Below are 21,918 nucleotides of genomic sequence, written 5' to 3' on the forward strand. Positions count from 1 at the left end.
AACATTTTGATCAGGACAGAAAATAGTGTCATTGGGGCTCTTGATTAATGTTGTGACTATTTAAAAAAGTTCCTTGGATGAGTTTTTTGCCTCTAGGATTTTATTGGTGAAATAAGTCACTTTGGCTTGTTTAATTAATGATTTGTATTTTTCCAGAGTAAGATTATATTCCTTCTTTGATATGGGTCTATAATCTAGTCTCCATATGCGCTCCTGCCACCTACATTTAATTTTAGCAAGCTTAAGCTCGGCTGTATACCAAGGCGATGTAAGTAATCGTTTTTTGGGTTGAATGGGTTTCACGGGGGCTAGTTTATCAATGGTCTCGTGGATCCAGGAATCAAAATTAGCGGCCCCTTCATCACTGTTCTCCACGTGGGGAGGGCAGTTTATCAGAATATCGGCCAGTTCCTCATTTTTTATGTCCTTCCATGGGCAAGTATTTGTCAGCCGAGAACAATTTTCCGTCCAATTGTAGACAGAGATAGGTTCACTTTAAAATATATTACTGAATGGTCTGACCAGGCAAACGTTAATATGTCTTTCACCTCAATCTTTTGATTATTTGTGAAGTTAAGTTCAGCACTGAGTTAGACATTCATTTACTGTGCCACTGTGTAATTGTTGAACTTGAACAGAAGTAACAGCATACTAACTCACTGAGAAACCTGTGATTATTTACCATCGCGAGAAATGAGAGTCAAGTGCTGACAGGGTTTTACTTGGCCTGGTTTATAGACCATAGTAGAACAACACTGGTACATCAAAGGCAAATCACCATTATATCCATGGTTGGAGCCCTGTAATCCCCGCTTGTTCTGTACCCCCACCCCTCGAAAGGTTCTGACAACAAAGTAGTGATATTCTCAGAAGAAGTGAATACACGGTCAAGTAATTGACCTGCCAGACTGGAGCATACCCAGCGTACAACTCACTAATGAACATGAATCCAATAGTCATAATAAGTGGGGTTAAACATGAATGGCCCTGCACTCAAGACAACAAATAAATAATTAGCGAAGGCAAATTATTGTCTGTAGTCATGCACAAAGGAATCAGTTGGTGTCTTCCCAAATGAAAAAAGCAATGGTCGTTTTGATTGTAGAAAGCGGTTCCTTTTATTCTTTTAATCCATAGATCAATTAAAATACAGCATGCAATGGACAAGACTGCCGATGCATTTTGTCCTCATAAGGACTTCTTCAGGGAAAAAATATATACAAATAAGAAGCTATTTATAATGTATGGACAAAGACAAAACACAAATATAATTGAACCAGACAAAACATTGCTTGTAATTCATGTATAGGGTATCGAGTCCTTCCTTATATGAAGATAGTAATCAGTATTTTAAAGCTAATGGAAAGACAGTAAATTTAACAATTAAGTGCACAAAATCCCCAAACAGAGATGTGTTCCAACAATCGAAAAGGGAGGAAGAAACAAAAACAATCACTATCACATTTGTCGTGCAATCCAAAAAGGCATTTAGTATTGGACACTATGACCTGTCAATAAATTAACAATTACTGGCCCGAGCATGTCATCTGGAGCACACTCGCATGCTCCTTGAGATGTCTGGACTGATTCTTACACAGAAGGCCTTTATTCATGGAAGTACTTGTTTTTTGCAAAAACAGGGAACGGCCATGGGCTCCAGGTTTGCCTCATCTTATGCTAACCTCTTTATGGGGTTGTATGAGATGGCACATGCCTGGGGCTTGGGGGGCTTAAAATCAATCAGGCCAACAAGACATACCAGAATCAGGTTGCATTCATAACGGAGTACAATATGTTTAGTGGCCACATTTTTAACATACTGAGAAAGAACTGGCACTTACTCAAATCCAATACCAAATCCTAGAGTCACATATCGTAAAGGGAAAACCATAAAAGATATGTTATGTCCAAGCTTTGTCAGAGAGCCTAAGGCTTCAGTATCAACCTGGCTGCCAGAAAAGCCACACGGTTTCTAGACATGTGGCAATTGTTGTATTTGTAGTTATGGAATAAACAAACTCACCAGTTTTAAGTACAACAATTTAAGGGAATTTAAGATTACATCTTTCATACATTTCAACACTACCTGTGTAGTCTATCTGAATAAATGTGCATGTGAAAAGGTATATATTGGCAGTAGCACACAGAGTTTAAATGCCCGCATTCAGGAACATGTGAGAAGCATAAGAAATAGAGATGAGAGATACCCTGTGGCGCAACATATTTATACGACTCATCCAGATAAGACTAGTATCACTTTCCATGCCCTGGATCATGTCAAGGGCAATGAGAGAGGCGGTGATAATATCAACCATTTAAGACAAACTGAGGCACGGTGGATTTGCCGTCTAAGGGCCGTGTCACTTGGTTTCAACATTAATAATGAGTTTCATAATTTTTTATGAGAATAGTTGAGATCTAGCTCTTAATGATGCTCTGTATCTTTGACTCTCTCTTTTGATTTGTATCACTCTAGATGTGACATTCAATCTGTATATAGCTTTCTGGGTAACATTATTATGAGCTTGTCTTACAAAATAAATGTATCAATCACTGGTCCAACAACATTTTTACCTCACTCTTTGGACCAATGCTATTCGAGAGATCATGGTTATCTTAATGTAATATCTGTGTTAATTCAGTCTATTTTTACTTACCGCAGCATCTTGGTTTAAGTAAAATTGGTAAAAATTGGCAAAAATTGGTACTCCTGTTCTGTGCATACAAGTCTGAGTACTTATAAAATACTCAGGCTCACAATGTAAATTACGTGTTAATCCCATGTTACAGATTGTGTTTTCTTGTTTGTTTTTCTCCTGTTCGAAGATGGCGTGATCCTAGAACATCAACGCCATGTGATTTGAGCCCAGAAGTATTTTTTGGTCTATGACATTATATAGATGCTTCTTGTTGTTTACATTTTAGACTTCTTTTTTACTCCTTATGGTGCATACGTTAAGAATATGGACTTGGCTTTATTAAAATACCAAGAATTTAATTTTGAGATTTGTACAATTCACGTCTCACTGTTCAGGACTACATATCCGTACACCATTCAAAGATGGCGTATTTGTAACATATCAGGGTCATGTGACATGAGCTGACCTTTACCACATGCCCAATACTTTTTCACAGGTGTACCTGTTTAGCATTTCTTTTTTTGTATAAATGGAGAGATTCTAGAGTGTTCGGCTCGATCTTATTTTCTGAACCAACCACCGCTTCGGACACACAGGGACACTTAACCCACAGGTATGTGTAAATAGGTTGGGTTTTAACTTAAGACGCAGTACTGGCTAAAAACTGCATTGTTTAGTTTTCAACTGTGCAGATAGAGTGAGCCGTGATAATATTAAGAATGGCAAGGAGTACATTTGTTCAAATTTGATTGCAGTCCTCATTTTGGGGGCCACTGTTGGTCTTTTCCATATCACGGCATACAGCTTTCATTATTGGACGTCATTTAAAGATGGCGCCAGCTCTTGAGCAGAAACACCTTGATCATTGTGATAACTCAGAATTGAATCTTTTTTTTTGTCAAACTTGTGTTTATTAAAAGTTTTACAAGTACATCTTACGCTATTACCATCACTTCGCTCAACGCAGTGAACGTTGGGGATACCATCGAGAAGGAGGGTGCAAACAATAACACATCGCCTGGGTAGTGTCCCGACCCCTGTCTCATAGTGAATGCAACAATAGAAGGTACATTTTCTAACAAAGGCAGGGCTTAGACCAATCCCCAGTGATCATTATATAAAACCAAAAAAACTTAACTGGGTGCCCCATCTTACTTTTGTGATGGTCTTTTATCAAATCCTTCCAACCGGAAGGTGCCGTATGGAGTACATTAATATCCTATAAAAACAATGCCCAAGAAAAGAATCACCAAAATCCCATTCACCCTCCCAAACAGTGGTGATGACGAAATCATATTGGTGTACTCAACATGGGATAGTAGAAGTTAAATCAAAATTGAAAGAGATGTAATGCTCTAACAGAAGGAGGATATACAGCCAATGGCAGCCCCCGTGAGAGGAAAGTAACTAACAGCCCCCATTTGAATTCAAAATTCTTGTAATTATCCCGGACATTCTTTCTAGGCTACGTAACTTCCATAGCCGGGAGTGCCAAAGGGAGATCGTCGGGGCTTCCCTCTGTTTCCAGGCGGCTGCTAGGGTCACTTTGGCCGCACCTATACATAGCCACATGATAGCCTTGTCCGCTCGGGTCTGGTGTTCCAGGGCAGGATCGAGGAGCCCCAAAAGGATGCCTGCCAAGGTGTTCGGGATGGGGTAGCCTAGCATATCTTTAAAGCGGGCAAGTATTTCTTCTCAAAAGGGGCGTATAGTCGGGCAATCCCACCAGATGTGTTGGAAGTCACCTAGGAGCCCGCAACCCCTCCAGCACCTATCAGAAGTGTTGGGAAAGATCTGTTTGAGCCTGGAGGGGTGGAGGTACCAGTCCATCATGGTCTTAAGGTGAGCTTCCCGAAGCTCTATGGAGTGGTTGAATCTTGTTATGTCAGTCCATAGAACTGACCATTCCTCCTCTGAAATACCACGCTGTAGAATTACTTCCCACATAGACATGTAGCGTGGACGTGGGGAGTGTGTGGTAGTGAGTAGGTAGTTATATATGAACGAGATTACCCCTTTCATAGTGGTAGCTTTGGAGAGGAAGGATTCAAATCTTGTAGGGGAACGGGAGGCTGCTTCACATATGTGTGGGGTGAGGGCCCAGTGCAGTAGCAGAGTGAAGTGGTATTGTTCTCGCTTGGACCATTCCGTCATCACTCTCAGCTGTGCAGCTTTATAGAACAGTGCTATGTCTGCGAGTCCCACTCCGCCCTCTGTTCAGAAACAATGCAATAGAGTAAGAGAAAAGCGGGCGCGCCCGCCTTGCCAAATGAATTGAAGAATCATGGTTTTCACTCTAGAAAAAAGTCCTTTTCTAGTTCTATGGGTAGGGCTTGGAATAAGTAAAGAAGCTTGGGGAGGAGTGTCATTTTGATAATGTGTATTCGGCCAAGCCAGGAAAGAAAGAGAGGCTTCCACTTCGCAAGGTCTGTTTGAATACGGGTGAGAAAGGGGGGGAAGTTGGCAATATGAAGTCCCTCCACCCGAGGTGTTAGCTGGATTTCCAGATATTGTATGGAGGAAGAGGTCCATTGGAGAGAAGTGAGTGGTTGTAGCATGCGCATTTTCTGCTTGTGGTAGAGTGAGATTGAGTATGTACGATATGCCGAGGTTTATCTTAAAGCCCGCCACCGCTTCAAATCGCTCTAGCTCTGACTGTAAAGGGGGAAGGAACCTAGCGGGATCGGAAAGTGATATGAGGACATCGTCGGCAAAGAGTGAAATTTTGTGTGAGTCCCCACTGAAGGGGTTCCCTGAATGTCGAGATTGGCCATGACAGCCATTGCCAAGAGCTCAATGCTAAGGGCAAAAAGCAGGGGGGAGAGTGGGCATCCCTGACGGGTACCTCAAGAGTGGAGAAAGGAGGCTGAGTGTATTCCATTGACTTGAACCCTGGAGCGAGGTTGGACATAATTAGCCCAGATCATAGTAATAAATTTAGGAGCAAACCCAAAACTTGGGAGGGTGTTAAATAGGAATGTCCAATCCATCCTGTCAAAGGCCTTTTCGGCATCCAGACCTTCCAATACAGCGGGAATATGACGTCTGTTGGCCTCCTCTATCAGGAGTACAATTCGGAGGGTATTATCATGTGTTTGTCGACCCTTAATGAATCCCGATTGGTCCGGATGTATAAGATATCAGGCATGGGGTCATTCAGTCGCTGAGCTAGGATGGAGGAATAAAGCTTCGCGTCCAGATTTAATAGGGCGATGGGTCGATACAAGGCGCATAGATGGGGACCTTTCCCTGGTTTAGGTATAACAGAGATCACAGCCTCGGTCATTGACTCGATAGTCTCTCCCTCTTCCGACATTTTATTAAATAGCCGCGTGAGGTGTGGAGTGATATCAGGAGCGAAAGATTTATAGAAGTGGGCAGTGTACCCAGGGCCTTGTGGGGCTTGAGAGCTTTTATAGCGGCGTTTACCTCTTCAGGGGTAATGGGGGCAGTAAGTGTGTTGTTCCAATCAGAAGAAACCTGTGGGAAGTGCAGTGTCTGGAGATAAACTCGTTGGGTGTCTTTGAATCTTCTTTTTGTACTATTATCAATTTTGTAATGGACAGTGAGCACATGTGTAAAAGATCGAGTGCATAACATCTTATTTCTAATGGGGCCAGTGAGTTGTTTCATGTAATAAATATTATTGTGACGATAATTGTGATTTTTTAACTGTTTGAGCTTTGACACGTAAAAAAGCGTTACCAAGAAATGTGTGCGCTACGTGTTTTAGGTTTGGTCCTTAATGCTTACTTTAAAATTTGTTACAGGCTTTATCACATGTGGAGACACATATATTGTGCTTTCTGGTGCTCGGTCTTCTTTGAACTTGGGACCCAGACACCCTTACTTGAGAGAAGTACTATTTGTAAGTTTGAAATTTCCATTGAGACTACTTTAGCTCTATTTTGAAACTCATCTATTTGCCTTTCTAGATGGGTCTGTCGCGATAGTCAATGGCCTTAATACCGTGTGTGATATGCATTTTGATAATTGACCATAGTAAGGACTGTTCACCTTCTTTACGATAAGGGTGACTTTAACCAATGAGTAATCGAGTTTCTGTTATGACTTAGAACATAGTAATAGACCCACATTTCGATGAATTTCGGCAAAATCACACTTCAAATACCAGCAAAATTGTTGATTTCCTTGTCTTTTCTATTTTTATACTTAGAGAACTTCTGTGAGGAATATATTCGAGACAGAATTATGTGCGTAGATTTCTACTGAAGGGAAATTTGTGCTTTTATCTTTTTACAGATTTACGTGTTGTAATCTCAATCTGATTGTTCTCATAAGAGTTACACCTCTATGAACTTCTGAGAAATGCCATTGACCTATTAAGGTACACTAGAATGAACAAATAATGTTTCTGAAGATATTGTTGGTTTTGAGTTTCATGTGTTATTTTTCAATTTCTTTTTAGTTTATTTTTTGAGGTCACATTAAATTGTTTGAGTTCAATTTCCTCCTTTTTTCTTCTCATGGATCCAATGAGATTTATGATATTGTTAATTTATTGACAGGTCATAGTGTCCAATACTATCTGCCTTTTTGGATTGCACGACAAATGTGATAGTGATTGTTTTCGTTTCTTCCTCCCTTTTAGAGTGTTGGAACACATCTCTGTTTGGAGATATTGTGCACTAAGGGGCAGATTTATGAGGTTTTGCCGTAGGGAAGCGCAAAAGAAAAGGGCAGGGATGCGCCGTATCTATAAAATGCGGCGCATTCCTGTCCTTTTCCCCTGCGCCGGCGCACAATGGGCTGCCTGCGCCAACGCAGGCACCTCTGCACCATGGTGCAAGGGTGCCTGCGTTGCGGAGATGAATATTTTTGTACAGGAAGGGAAACCTTTCTGTACAAAAATAATCACAAGAGGTTTTTCCTCTTTGTATGGGTGCTGCAGTATGCAGCACACATAGAAAAAGGAAAAACGAGCAGAAATAAAGATATTTCTCCCCGTTGCGCCTCCCTTACGCCTCCCCTGGGGAGGCGGAAGCTTTTGGCGCTGCCTCAGATTTACGATTTCTCGTAAATCTGGGGCAGTGTCAAAAGGCCATGGATGTTGCTGGGAACGCCCCCAGCAACACCCATTGCACGCCCCTTTAACGCAGAACACTGCGTTAAAGGGACTGATATTTATGAGGCAGCATTAAGCCAAAAAAAGTGGCTCAGTGCTGCCTGATGAATATCACGCAGGCTTCTGCGCCACGGAACGTCACAAAAAGTGACGTTCTGATGGCGCAACGGGCCTCATAAATCTGCCCCTTAAATGTTAAATTTACTGTCTGCCTATTAGCTTTAAAATACTGATTACTGTCTTCATTTAAGGAAGGACTAGATACCCTATGCATGAATTTCTAGCAATGTTTTGTCTGGTTCATTTGTATTTGTGTTTTGTCTTTGTCCACACATTGTAAACAGCTTCTTATTTGTGTATATCTTAGCCCTGAAGAAGTTCTTATGAGGACGAAAAGCATCGGCAGTCTTGTCCATTGCATGCTGTATTTTAAGTGATCTATGGATAAAAACAATAAAAGGAAAACCTTTCTACAATCATAACGACCATTGCTTTTTTAATTTGGGAAGACACCAACTGATCCTTTGTGCTTGACTATGGACAATAATTTGCCTTCACTAAATATTTATTTGCTGTCTTGAGTGCAGGGCCATTCATGTTTAATTTATTTTAGAGGTTTCTTTACCACTTTTCTTGGGACATATGGAGGTCACATCCCAGGCTCATTGCACCTTGTTCTATCCAAAATTGTAGCCACATTACATGATAAACGACTGGGGCAGGAATCTTTGCCCTGATCCTCCTTTTTTGTATTTTGTACATAATATGTTGGGGACATAGTGGAGGTGGTGGCTTCAGAGGTACAATAATCGAAATAATAATTAAATTAGAGGACCTCATAACAATGGTGGCAAGTAATTTGTCAATTAAGAGAACACAAGTGAAGTGCCTAAGCTCCTATAATAAATGAAGAGGAATAAGTCTGCATTTTAAAGGTAATAATTTCAGCATAAGTAACAGACTCTGAAGGAGTGCAAGGAATCATTCTAAATATTCCTGAATAGAAATGGAAACAACAGCTCTACCTGGTCTATAGGGTCAGTTGAAGTGAAAAATCTTTTGGGAAGGGAATGAACATCTGGTGCAATATCAATACTTAAGAAAATAAAAACAAACTCCATTATTCATTTTTCACCTCAAGGTGTAGCTCCCTCTATTTTTTCATCACCTATAGATGAATAACAAAATGCTCCTTTACCTCAGAATCTCTACCTTTTTGTTTCTTTGAACCTGTCCTCTCTGCTCATTTTCTCATGGAGCATTCATTTGAAGTTTTGAATCTCTTATTGTTTACTGTGTTTAAGTACACTGTGGATTGTCTGGTCTTGCATGTCCTCTAAATTGTAAAATGTATTAATGGTTACAATATTGTTGTAGGAAGGTAAGATCTTTCTAGCATGGTTTCCCCCACGTTTTGCCTGGTGTCAATGTGCTTTTGACTTAGTTTGCTGGGATCCTGCTAATCAGGACCCCAGCATCTGTGCTTTCTCCTCCAAATTGGTTCTGGTGAGTACATTGGTGCCTCTATAATTGGCTACTGGTGTACCCTTATAAGTCCCTAGCATATGGTACTGAGGTAACCAGGGCATGGGTACACCAGTGGTCTCCCATGGACTACAGCATGTATTGTTCCACCCATGGGAGTCCACTTAAACTGTGACTACAGGACTGCCATTTCAGCCTGTGTGAGATGGTGCTTGCCCCCTCACAACAGATATACGTTTTCTTATATCTAAGGTCACTGCACTTAAAACCTATGTCAGCCCTATGGCAGACTCTTCAGTCTTGAGGGCACGGGGGTGTTCCCTAGGGGACCCGCCCTGTACTCCTAGTAACAGCCTTTCAGGGCCTGCTTCCGGCAAAATACATGATTCTGCTCTCCAGCCGCTGAGCTGAATTCAAGCAGGTGAAGGTAGAACAATAAGTTTCCTCTCACATGGCGGTGTGACTACCTCCCAGACAGCATTTAGTGTTTAGGGCTTGGATGGGGGCAGTTTCCAGTACCCCAGACTGCTTTGAAGAGCACTTTTGGTGCCATCCTTGCATACTCCAGTTTGAGCTAGTTCGGGAACCCTTGGTTCCCACTCTGGCGTGAAACTGGACAAAAGATAGAGGAGTATCCTCCCCTCTGTCCAGACATTCCTCTGAGAGGGACCCTAAGTCATTACAAGCCTTTCTCTTGGGTACTAAGGGCTCCCCTGTGGGTGGGTCCTTAGATTCATTGTGGAACAAGACTCACCTCTGAAACCAAGACACTCTTCGACCGTGTGGACATTTAGACTTTGTTGGACTTTGACTGGAACCAAGACCGCACCAAGGAAGACTCCTGCTGCTCCTGGTCTCACTGTTCTTCAAGTTTTCTGCATCGTCTGTTTCTGGGATTCATCCAGGTTCTTCAGAAGACCTGTTGGCATCAAGGACATCTGAAGTAATCTCCCTTAGATTGAAGGAGTCACTCCCCTGCATATGCAGGCAATGCAACATGGCTGACCGGTCTGGTGCTCCTGACGTCCCACGGACTTCCCAAGGCACTGCCACACAGGTGATTGTTCAGCAGCTTCGTAGAGGCCAGACCTGTCTTCTCTGTAATTTTGAGGACAGTATGCCTGGCCGGAGCCGCTGGGATCAAACCCCAGTGCACTACGTCGACTTGCCGTTTCCAAAGCTTGATGGCCCTTCACTTCAGAGATCTTCGGGCTACAGGAAGCTCCAGCCTCCACCACCTCTTCCATTTAAGATCAGTGTCCTCACTGCATCCTCTGCACTGTGGGCCTCCATCTTTGGCGAGTTGCCTGAGGTCCTCTTGCAACACCTGTGCCTTTGGGTTCTCTCAAGGGTCTTCCTTAGCTTCAGTGGGCTCCCCTTCTTGCTTGGGGCTTTCTCTGACTCTCCTGCTCTTGGTGAGTCCCTTGTACCTTGCTGGTCCAAACATCAGCATCTTTTTGCTTTCAATGCCAGTTGTGGCTTCCAAGGCTTGTTGGTGCTCCCGCCAGACACCAACCACCTAGACACCGACATCTGACTTGGGACAGTTCGTGCACAGCTTCTGGCCTTCCTCAGCATCACCTTGTCCTCACAGCTTCAGCAACAAGGTCACTGTCATCTCTTCTGAATCTCTCATCATTGGCCATTGTGCTTCTGTGCCTTCTGGTCAACTCCGAGATTCCAGGCCGGGTCCTCCCTGGACCAGAGACAAGAATCCTGGGTCCTTTTTTGGGGAATCACCCCTCATCAGCCAGGCTAGCTTGAATCCAGTGGCACAGTGAGCACAGGACCCACGTCTCGGCATCCGCCAACTCCGGGTCCCTGACAATGACTTGAGGCCTATCCACTAGCCGGCAACCCCCAGTTACCCCCCTCTCTCTCTACATAAGTCAAAGCACTGATCCTCAAACCGATTCCCTAACAACCTTAGACCGATTCCACAACAACCCAATCACCTAGCGACCCCCTCAGCCTCTGCAGGCACAGCTGGAATGTCCAGGATTCCGGTCCCATAGGAGACGCTAATTGCAGAAGATTTGAATAACCACCCCCTTTTCCTATTTAGACAAAATGTTACCCGTCACTCCAACCTCACCTTACCCCGACACACAACCATCTGAAACCTCAAGGACCGAACTCCTTCTCCATCACTTCCCCCCAACCTCTCACCTAAAACAAAAAAGATCTTCAAACACAGACTGATTAGACATCATCCTGAAACACTATTTGCGGTCATTTACCTCTGCTCTGCCAAAGACTAAAAAACTGGATCACCATCCTCAGAACACATCTCCTCATAACCAAAACAACTAACACCCCCCACAGCTTTCAATTGTTGACCACAATCCTCAACCGTCTTACGTGGAGTGGCCTCACCTCGGTGAACCTATACTCCAATGGCACAGTCTTGATCCAAGCCACCAATGACAACCTAGATGCATTTGACTCACTCGTCCCCTCGCTTCGCAACGCCTCCTTGCACACACAGCACCCCAGCCCGAACAACTACCTACCCCTGATCGGTCCAACTAGCTAGATGCTACCAAAATGCAATCCTGCCCCAGGTGCCTACAGCACCTACCCCTCCCCCCAAGACCGTGACCTCCACTCTCCCCCCCCACACCAACCGCGCAATCTCCAGACCCCCTTCAAACATTAGCATAAGGTACGGCATAAATGAGGCTCCCCAACCCCCTGAGGCCCGAATCCCTCCCCCTCTCGCCCTACTCCACCCCCTCAACAATCTACCAGCACTGTCAATCCGCAATCTATGTCACCCAGCTCCTTCTCCCTTCCCACTTGCAAGTTGAGGCCACGATTACTAGACGTTAATCCTCTCACCCCTTCCCCATGACTACCCAGAGAGTGAACACTGACAACACGGACACCAAAATCCACTATATCAACGATAAGCTCCTTCCCTCTAGAGACGTCTCTCCCCAGAACACCCTCATCTCCTCTACCAAGGAGATGGCAATACGTCATGCCCTGCTAGAAAACCAATAAAAAAGGCATTACTATGTCTCAAAGAAATCACAATGAACTTCTCCTCACTCCGTAGGCCCAGCCAACACCAGCTCCCGACCCCCAACACTACCAACAACAAAAGCCCAAGGTATTCTAGGGCTCCATGGCCCTGTTGGAACACAACCCCACTCCTTGACCTGTCACAAAGACCCAAAAGAACAATAGCTGCAATGTCCATGTGGGAAGCTTTAGATCTGGTCTCCTCCTACGATACTACCCCGACTGTCACCCCTAATCCACAGATACAGGTCATCACTGGATTGAGAAGGGACCGCTCTCCACCCAGTTCTCAAAGACCCCCAACATGCCTCACGACCATTACGAGGGCCCCCACAATGAAAAAACTAACAAACGGAGAGACCAACACCAACTGCATGCTAGTAACCTGAAGATCAGCCATCAAACTGCAACAGAGCTAGCTGAAATCATCCTGACCCACGACATAGACATTGCGTTCATCACTGAAACTTGGCTAAACGAGTTCTCCTCTCCAATTATGGACATGCTTGTGCCCCCAGGCTTTGCAATCATCAACAAAGACAGAAGAATCCACCGCAGAGGGGGCATAGCAATCATACATAAGAACACCATCTCCGTGATGGAAACCGAAGCCCTAAAATGGAACACATTTGAATGCCTTACCGCCAACATCAAGACCAGGGGAAAACAAATCTGTATCTTGCCATCTCCTCAACCATCCACCAGGCAACAACTCTTCATTTGGACAACACCTATCTGATCTGATATCTAACTGCGCACTCACATTTGTTTGTGCAACATTTTTTGTTCTAAGTGGGATAGGAATGCCCAGCCATGGGTTCCATGCTCGCTGTGCCACTGGATTCAAGCTAGCCTATCTGATGAGGTGTGATATCCTGAAACCATTATCAGGATGTTTGTTTCCAGTCCAGGGAGAACCTGGCTTGGCAGTTCAGACTTGACTGTTCCCGTGGGGAACAGGGTCAAGATTGATTTGCATATGGCTGGGTCCAAACTGGGGTGGCAGCAAAAGAACAATGGATGTTACCTAGATCTGTGACTGGAGGGTGAATGTTTGATTTGTTCAGCATTTCGGCCATCATTTGTTTGCGTAGCATTTTTTGCCCTTGGTGTAATGAGTATGCCCAAACGTGGGTCCCTTGTTCGCTGTCGCACTGGATTCAAGCTAGCCTGGTTGATAAGAGTGATACCCCAAAAACCGGTCCCAGGATCCTTTTTTATGGTCCAGGGAGGACCTGACTTGGCAGTTCGGGTGGACTGTTCCCATGAGAAGTGGGGCCAAGATTGATTTGCATATGGCTGGCTCCAAACTGTTGTGGATGTTCAATTTGTTTAGCATTCTGTCCATCATTTGTTTGCACGGAAATTTTAGAATGAAGACATTTCTCTGCACTTACTGCTCTATGTGCCTGACAATATGTCTTCAATACACGTGTGGGGTGGGTGACATCTGCACCCTGTGCATCCCCTCTAGACAGCCACAAATACAGGAAGGTGAGACTCATCTGCATTCTGAGCACTCATCAGTGGCATGACAAAGGCCCCATAAGTGCGGGGGCTCTGAGCTCCAGGGGCCCCCCACAGCACAGTAACCTGGAGTGAGAGCTTTTGAGTGAGTCCTTAGGGCAGGGGTTCCCAAACTATGCACCGTGGCTCCCTGGGGAACCGTCAAACCTAGCCTGGGGAGCCACGCACCATCACCGTAATGCATTGAATGTTGAAGGGTCTTTTGGCTTCAATTAAACTAATCAGACTATACTGCAAGATGTCGATGATTTGTAAGTGACATGCCTAAAGCTGTAAATGAGTGCTTAATTTATGGCATATCAAGGGAGATGACCTCCATATTTAACTGGATCACCAAGTTCCAACATTCTGAAAGTAAGTGGAAGATGCCTGATTTATTTTCTTAGACTCATTAATAGTTTCGTTTTTCATTCAAACGCATTTTACACCAATGCAAGTTATCAGGAAAGTACAGTTGTCCTGTCTATGAAACACACTAAGTATTATTAAGTATTGACATTTGTACTTGAATATATTGAATAGGTACTTCCAGTACACATTTCTTTCAGTACACACACATTTCCAGACAGGCCTTCTCGCTCCTTGACCACAGGGAAGTAAAACACCATATACAGCACAATAGCAACATTTTGAAACAAGAAAGAGGGACGTTTAAAAAAAAAAAAGGAATTTATTTTACTTGCATTGATTTGGAGGCAATCTTAGGCACAAGACAGCAAAAATAAAGATGTATGTGGTTTTAAAAATCGTGAGTTATCCTGCTGAGACAGGTGTGTTGGCACGTATGACATGAATAGAAATGGAAGTGCATGTGAATATTCTTCAAGCACATAAACACTTTGACAATGGGGCCTACATGCATAGGGGTGCTATCTAGCACTGTAAGTGGGATAAACAAAGTTTTAGAGAGTACTCTAAAAAAGGCATCGGCAAAGAAGTATAACTAGGAATATTTTATTGGAGGCGCCGCCTTAGTAATATGAAACACCCTGCATATATGATTATAATACCTCATCAGCTTCATCCCAATTATTTTCAGGGATAAAAATGCAAGTACTCCCGAGACAGGGCTTACATTCCCCCAACCCTCTAAAAAAAGTAACAGTGGGGAGCCATGGACAATGGGTCTGGGAAGCCGGGGGTCAAACAAGTTTGGGAGCCACTGCCGTAGGGGCCCCTCCATGTACATTGCAGGGGAGCCCCCTCAAGTTTTGTTGCACCACTGGCACTCATCTGCATTCTGATGGGTTTTTCTGGGCAGGGAGGAGTAGGAGGGGCTAACACATACACCTCAATAGATAGAATCCTGTCCACAAAGAAAACACTGATTTCCCCAACACAGATAGCCTGGCAGACAGGACTGGGTTGACAAGGATCCTTGTGCGCTTCAGTGAGTTGCATTGAAGGCACCCCCAACATCAGAAGCACTTTTGGGTATAAGTACTGGGTCTCTGACACCCTAAAATCAGACACTTCTGAATCTTGAACTGAACCTCGGTCAGAAGTCCTGATGTGCTGCTTAAAGGACTCAACTGAACTGCTTTTCTGGAAGGACTGCTTTTCTGCTTGTTGCCCTGCTGCTTGGTGCTCCCTGACTATGCTGAAGGAGAGCTGGACTCTGCCTTGCTTGTTGGCTTGCCTCCTGTTTTCTGACACAAAAGACTTCCTACAATTTGGTTGATGCTGCTGGACTCTGCCTTATGTGAGTCCTACCCTTGTCTAATGTGTCCAGTCCAAGTTCTGGGCCTCAGAAGTGGGCTCTGCAGCTGTTTTGCAACAAAGATTTTTACGCATCGCCGGTCTGCATGTAGCAGAACCACCAGGTTAAACCGAATTCAGCAGTAACATTGGCGCATCGCATCAGAACCAGTGCTTTGCTTCCAGAGATCCACGCATCGGATAGCGTTTCGCCATTGTTGCAGCTTGGTGAGACCAACACATCCCCTCAACTGTGTAGAAGAATCTGGAACATCACTCAACACCTCTCGACTCCAGCACCCATTTCTGGAACTGACTGAACACCTTCACTGCTTGAAGAATATTGACGCATTCTGCACCTGCGGAAATCAACATCAACGCATCTCGTTGTTTGCGATCAGAAAAAGTACTTTGTTCACCGGGTCCTGCATGGGTCCTGTAGCACACTGCGTTTGAACCGAACTTTGACTTTGTTCCCGTGCGGTGCGACCCAAAGTAACCCTTTTAGCGGTACTGGGAATACGCTCGGTGATGTCTGTCACATTATTTTGCTCTACGTGGACGACGCTTTGCTTTACCTATTCTTCCCCTGCATGCTCATGCCAGTATTGCTGCAGCTATTAGGTGAATTCAGGAACGTTTCTGCTTTCTGCCTCAACCGTGCCTAGTCCCTGTTGTTTCCTCTTGCCTTGCTAGCCGGGATACCAGCAGAACAGCTACCAAAGATGGGTCTGTGATGGGAGATGTCACAATCCACATACCTGAAGATTAGGGTGGCACACACCAGGAAACTACTACTCCACTTTAATGAAGATTGGATCTTGAAGGGTTTACAATCCTCTGGGATCTTTAGCCACAGGACTATTGCTGGAATTGCTGATGCAGGGCTCGGGGCTGTCACAAGGCATCCCACACATAGTACGTCTCACAGCTACAATCTGGCAGTGCTTCACTCAGTCAATTCTGAAATGGGCCCAGTTTCACCAAAAATACCAGTTTAAACATTGAAGCCTGTTAGATAGATGATAGGCAATATGCCCTCCCAGGTTTTGCGGGAGGGCGGATGTGCTCACCTCGGTGATTTATACACCTGAAAGACCTTCATAACTTTTGATGAAGCTTGTCTTGAATTCTCACTTGGGCCTAGGCACTCCTTACTCCTTGCCGGATTGTCAGACATAGCCAGGGTGACCTGGCCCTCCTACCCAAATGCGTTCACACTTACACATGCTCTCTGGATACTCTTGTCCTGCGGCGCAGGCTGCCACTATCACGCTGTTACACATGGCCATGTGAGCAGATGCAGTGGGGCCTCCTCTAAATGCATGTGCAGCATGGGACGCCGATCTGGATGTACCGCTGGAAGATGGGGATTGGATATGAGTTAATGACCTCACTCTCATATTTTTCTGTAATGCCTACTACAAGCTGGTCCATTACAACTTCCTGCATATGACCTATATTACTCCTAAAGACCTGCACTGTATGTCCTCATCTTGACCTGACAGTTTCCCACAGTGTGGTACCAGTGGGGCTGACTTCTTGCATTTAGCTTGGGAGTGCAAAGCTTTTGGACACCTGCACACCACAGTGCTGTTTACAGGGCAACGTCAAATGTCCAGAGGGTAGGAAGATGGCTTACAAATTCATGCAACTGGTGCTAATGTGGGCCAGACAAAGGATCACCATCACTTGGATGGAGCAGAGGGCACCTGAGATTGACCATTGGTGGAGGGATGTTCAGGAATGGTCATTGGCTGAGGTGTCTCACGTGAAGCTCAGTAGGCCAGACGACAAGGTAACTGAAGATATTGCGCCTGGATGGTCCTCAGCTACACACTTCTAGAACCTTATGCTGCCATGGCCTCAACGGATGGCAAAGGCAGAGATGGCAATGGGAAAATGATCCCCATATGGAAGGAGGATCTTTATAGTAGTAAGGCAGAAATGGGCTTTTATGTGCGGAGGGACATGCTGCCTCCCGGTGTGATGCTGAAGAATTGTGAGAGGGCTGATTGACTCCTACTGCACTTTCCTTGAATGAGCCTGCTATGCTGTATGTTTTTCATTCCAATAACTGCTGTTTTATTGTTTATTACAAAACTGAAAAATAAAGATTTAGAAAAAATAACTTTTTATCGCTACCTGCTTCTCAGTGCTCTACTGCATTTATTCCTATAAAATTCAATATCTCTATTTCTATACATTTAATTTTTGTTGTTTTGTTCTCGTTTTATTCAGAATATAATAATATATTTATCTAAACCGATGTGGAGACTTTTTGTGGTGCATTCATTGTGTTACTGTGTGTTTGTGTGTTGCATAAATATTTTACACATTGCCTCTTTAGTTTAACCTGACTGCTCTGTGCCAAACTAACAGAGGGTGAGCACAGGTAAACTTTTAGTATGTATCTTACTTACCCTGATCAGAGTGGTGGTTCCTGCCTGGCCTCGGTGCATACCTCAGCCAACCGGAAACCCATTTCTAAGAGTCACAGAATGTTAGCAAGTATGCTTCTTTTCTTACAGAAGTATTTCAGCATTTCCGCGGGAGGGGCTTGTTCACTCTGCCCACAGTGTGATAGACAATTATGGAAATGTAAGTATATTTCACTCCACAATCATCCATGCAGGACCTAGATGGAGAATTGGCTAGTTGTTGCTTCATTAAGTCAGAGGTGTGGCAAGGTTGCCATGGACCACAGTGCAAACAAGGAAAATGGGCCTCCTTACTGCTAGTTAGGTAGAAAAATACAGCCTCTAGCCCTGGGTGCCATTGAACCTGCAGCACTATCGATATCTTCACTCCTAATATTGAGTGTGTAAAGTGACATGTTCTGCCACACACCACTCCTCTGTTCCTACGTCTGAGCAGTGGTGCCCATCATTACAAGTGTTTTGACACCGCCCACTCGCTTTTCTAAAGCATAATGAGTGTCTGTCAGGCTAAGCCAAGGCCAGCCTGATGGACACTCACCATGTCAGGGTCAGACAGCCAGGCACCTTACACACTTGGCTGCCAGAGCCAAGGTTTCCCTCATGTAGGATCCCACAGCCCTGAGGGCAGTGACCTCATCAGTCAGGTGAAGCCATGTGGGAACCACCCACCTCATGACGAAGAGACGCATAACTGACAGAGTCAGCCCTGGGCACCTTAGGATTAAGCCCTAAAGTTCCCAGGGCTTACGGTCTATCAATGATGCCTCACACCACCCTTTCCCAACTCATTATAGAGTGGGGTGAGGTCAGCACGTTTCTTTACCAATTACTGACCCTCTTGTAACTGGGACCTTCCAGCGCCTTGAAGGGACTAATAATTGCTGTCACAACATTGACGGTCAGTACCTTGAGGCAGAGTGTGGTGCTAGGAGAAGAACTGTGCAGCCCCTGCAATGGTGGTGCATGGCTCTCTTTACAAATTAAGAACTGAAACTATGGGCATAAATATTTGATACTAAACTCATGATACAATTTCTCTTTTTTTAAAGTAACTTTAACCCTATGGCCCCTGTGCTGCTTTAAGAGTCACACGTTTTTAAATAAAAAAGGTGCTGCTGACACTCTAAATAATACAAGACTGCACACGTACACAGCTTAACCATTGCGGTCATATACTTGCCTTTGGCATTCTGCTTGTTAAAAAGCGGCAGGTGAAATAGTATTAGTCCTCCAGATGTTCCATCATTCTGTTCCTCAAATATGTAGCAGGAGTAATTGGCGATGGTTCCTTCCCCGGGTGGGATAGCTTTAAAGGGGAAGGAGATGTTGTTTGCAGAGGTGTACTGTGCAGCCATTTCGAGAGTCTAGAATAGAGAAAAGAGTTGTTTAGCAATTCAGCTAAACTGCATTCACTTTTGAAATGCACACTATATTTCTTAAAACCGAAGTGCTGAAAATATTTATGAAAAACATATGTGGTGAACATTCTATTATTTTGCCTTCGGGACAACACTACCTTGCAACAACCCTTCTCGTGAACTTTGATCCCAACACGGCCACTTACAGAATGCGCATGCGCCTGTCGCGGTTGCCATCTGAGTACAACAAAACAATCCATAGATATTGTATCATAAGAACCTAGCCAAAGAAAAAACGTGGGTTCACCAAATTGGAGTGAACCTCAACTGTCTGTAGAAACAAAAAATGTCTTTTCTTGAGTCCCCTCACTCACCCAGGGTTACCCCTAGGTGACATGCTTCATCATTGGGGCCATCCCCAAGGGGTTAATAAAAGGGAAAAATAACTGTTATGTGATTATAATCCCTAGTATTGTGTCGACATGTTTCGATGCGTCCCCTAAACCTCTTCTTCAGGACAACATGGGGACCAGCCCCATGTGTACCACTCCGTGCCAAACCTATATTAAAGTGAAAAACAAATTATGAAATGCACACCTATTGTGTGCGCATTAATAACATACATACGCTTAATTCTGAACACGTAGTATTTATTTACTGGCAATAACAAGCCTCATAGTCTGTCTGGGTGGAGGGGCCTGTAGTAACCTGTGCTCGGCTGCCCTCCGTCAGTGTGACGGAGGGCATCCCAGGCTCGACCGCACGTGCACAATAGGTGTGCATTTCAATTATTTGTTTTTCACTTTAATATAGGTTTGGCACGGAGTGGTACACATGGGGCTGGTCCCCATGTTGTCCTGAAGAAGAGGTTTAGGGGGCACCTCGAAACATGTCGACGCAATACTAGGGATTATAATCACATAACAGTTATTTTTCCCTTTTATTAACCCCTTTTTATCCTTACCAACTAGAAGCAGGAATAAAGCATCAGCTCACTAGTTAGGTATATTTTAACTAGCACAAACACCACTCCCCCTACGCTGCACTACACATATATTTACAAAACAAGTGATCCTACGTAACTTCGCAAGTCGCAGCACGCCCAAAGCAGTAGATGTTTGGGATGGCCCCAATGATGAAGCATGTCCCCTAGGGGTAAACCTGGGTGAGTGAGCGGACTCAAGAAAATACATTTTTCTTTTCTACAGACAGTTGAGGTTCACACCCATTTGGTGAACCCACGTTTTTTCTTTGGCTAGCTTCTTATGATCCGATATCTATGGATTGTTTTGTTGTACTTTGAATGCTTAGGAGGGTGAACCAAGCCCAATCCTCCTACTCACTCTGGTTTTTGATTTAAAAAAAAGCGGTTGCCATCTGGCCAGTTGTCTGCCAGCACCATTAGTACTTTAATGAGCCAGCCGGTACACAAATTTGCAAAATCACCTTAAGGCGTATCTTTAGCTCTCATCTGTATCTACTTCAAACAGCAGATATAAAGAAATCACTGTTCATTGTGTTCTAGAGCTGCGTTAATGACCCCTGACTATTTGATAAAGTAAATACAGACAGAAAAGTCACGTTACAACTGAATCCAGTCGATTTTATTTATATTCCTCTTTAGGAGCATGCCCAGGCCTTTGCACACTCATAGGACTGCAAGGGGCTAATAATCTCTGGGTGATAAGGTTTCTTTTTCGTTGCTACCTTGGCTAATTCCAGCCGAATGCAAGGACAGGCATCAGTTCTAGCCCTGAATGGGTGGAATGGGGAAGGAAATGATTTAGCAGTGCACTGACTGATGGCTCAATGGAGCTGCTCTTTTTCCTTTCTTGATCCAGAGTATGTTAAACTCCCATCACTCTAGCATCCATGGTGATCCCTGCTAGTACCTCTCCTCCTTCAGATCCCGATCACTGCCAGCACCTGTGCCTGCTCTTTCCTGGTCACCCACATGCATGGTTGCCACCCTTTCAGAGAAACATACCGGACATTTGTTCATTTTTCCAGATTCTGCAAAAGGCCCGAACATCATATTTAAATAGAACTTTATATAAAATTGTCTTTATTTATTTTACACGGCCTTTCAGTCTTTGTTTACTCAGGCAATGATCCTTAAGGCAGTTCTAGAACACGTTTTAAAGGGCTTTCTTAGATTTACTGTATCAGACAAGGATAAAATGCTGGTCATGCTGGTAAAAAAATGTCCAGGTGTCAACCCTAGCAGCAGCTTGTACAGAAACAGTGGGCGAATGCCATCATGGGAGAAAAGAGATTTCTTTTGCAGTCGTCATACAGAACCCACTAGGACTCAGATTTACAAAGATTTCATGCCACACCAAGCAACATCTAAATTTACTGTGCTGCTCTGCACTGCATGAAACAGAAAATATAACAAAGAGCTATAACTGCAAAGCTTGAGGAGATATTTAAAAGGCCATTGCGCCACAGGAGCGTCACTTTTTCCGACACTCCGGTGGCGCAATGCCCTGCTCCATATTTACTAGTTGGCGCTAAGCCACTTTGTATGGCTTAACGCTGCCTTGTAAATATGGGCCATTTTCTGCAGCAAAGTGGCGTGCAATAGGTGTTACTGGGGGTGTACCCACTCAACACCAATTGCGTTTTGGCACTGCCCCAGATTTACAAGGATCTGT

General features: G+C 44.3%; 1 protein-coding gene across 1 annotated transcript in view; it reads right to left on the minus strand.

Annotated features, from left to right (window-relative positions):
• LOC146809847 (cytosolic phospholipase A2 gamma-like) overlaps positions 1–21,918 on the minus strand; it is a 780,602-nt gene that overhangs the window by 11,999 nt on the left and 746,685 nt on the right. The window contains exon 13 of the mRNA XM_085616715.1: positions 19,084–19,267. Coding sequence (XP_085472841.1) covers positions 19,084–19,267 — 184 coding nt within the window. The remainder of the gene's footprint in view (positions 1–19,083; positions 19,268–21,918) is intronic.

The sequence above is a fragment of the Triturus cristatus genome, chromosome 7 (genome assembly GCF_964204655.1).
Source record: "Triturus cristatus chromosome 7, aTriCri1.1, whole genome shotgun sequence".
Classification (NCBI taxonomy): Eukaryota; Metazoa; Chordata; class Amphibia; order Caudata; family Salamandridae; genus Triturus; species Triturus cristatus.